Source organism: Etheostoma spectabile, chromosome 13 (genome assembly GCF_008692095.1).
Source record: "Etheostoma spectabile isolate EspeVRDwgs_2016 chromosome 13, UIUC_Espe_1.0, whole genome shotgun sequence".
In the NCBI taxonomy this organism is placed as follows: Eukaryota; Metazoa; Chordata; class Actinopteri; order Perciformes; family Percidae; genus Etheostoma; species Etheostoma spectabile.
The window spans coordinates 10,390,637-10,391,717 of NC_045745.1; the positions used below are offsets into that span (position 1 = coordinate 10,390,637).

The following is a 1,081-nucleotide window of genomic DNA, read 5'->3' on the forward strand; positions in this document are numbered from 1 at the left end:
TTACCTGTGTTAAAGTCTTACCTGAGTTAAAGTCTTACCTGAGTTAAAGTCTCACCTGTGTTAAAGTCTCACCTGTGTTAAAGTCTTACCTGAGTTAATGTCTTACCCAAGTTAAAGTCTCACCCGAGTTAAAGTCTTACCCGAGTTGACGTCTTACCCGAGTTAAAGTCTTACCCGAGTTAAAGTCTTACCTGTGTATCTGTGTGATGAGAGCGAGCTCTGAGTTGCACGTCCTGTCGCTGCTGATATCCGTGTCAGCTGAGAGAAAGCTGCAGACTCCTTAAATACCGGAGAGGACAAACCGGACGGACCGGTCCACCTCGCGCTGCTCGATCCCTCGTCACAGAAACCAGCGGAGAAACCGGGGGCTGGGCCCTGACATTTACACATTGTTGTCCTAAAAGCACAAAGCTCTGGGTGTAACCGTGCTGTTGCTTTATTAAAACAAGGCACCCCAGGTTTCTACAACCTTTCAATTAAATAATACCGACCTCATTGATGGGATGGCAGACGCATGTAGGAGCATGATGAACTGGTCTGTCCTGGTTCTTAAACTCTGAAACGGGACATAAAGTGAAAGTCAAGCTTCGTATGTTTTAGAAATATTATGGAGGAAATAATCAATATTTTGTCTGTGGCTGCAGGAATCAGACGTGTAAAATAATTAACTTTTTAAACCCGTTAAAATAGAAAATCTGCACTTTTGTTGACGCTTTTTAAATCAATGTTTTTTTTACTTTTTCTTACATTTTTATCCCATTTTTCAACACTTTTGACACTAACTTTTTTTTTACGTTTAACACTGACTTATTAATTTTAATTTCACAGTTAATTTGGGAATTTATGGTCAATAAACCTCATTTATAGGAAATTATACCTAATGTTTGGTTAGAAAAGCAGAATTAGGACTTATTTAGATCAATTAAGGAACTGGATGTTGCTGAAATCCAGACTGGAATATGTCAACTTTTACTCAACACTATTTCAAAAACACTTCAATTTGTTTTACAATGCCATGAAATTGAATAAGACCCAAAATTAATGAAAGTAGAGATTTGTACTTGGCAAAGGGCGTTGGAAT

General features: G+C 38.4%; 1 protein-coding gene across 1 annotated transcript in view; it reads right to left on the reverse strand.

The window, feature by feature from the left end:
- Positions 1 to 1,081, reverse strand: part of LOC116701124 (uncharacterized) — a 21,455-nt gene that overhangs the window by 9,599 nt on the left and 10,775 nt on the right. The window contains exons 2-3 of the mRNA XM_032534696.1: positions 492 to 556; positions 192 to 397 (exon numbers count right to left, since the gene is read on the reverse strand). Of these exons, the coding sequence (XP_032390587.1) occupies positions 192 to 397; positions 492 to 556 (271 nt within the window). The remainder of the gene's footprint in view (positions 1 to 191; positions 398 to 491; positions 557 to 1,081) is intronic.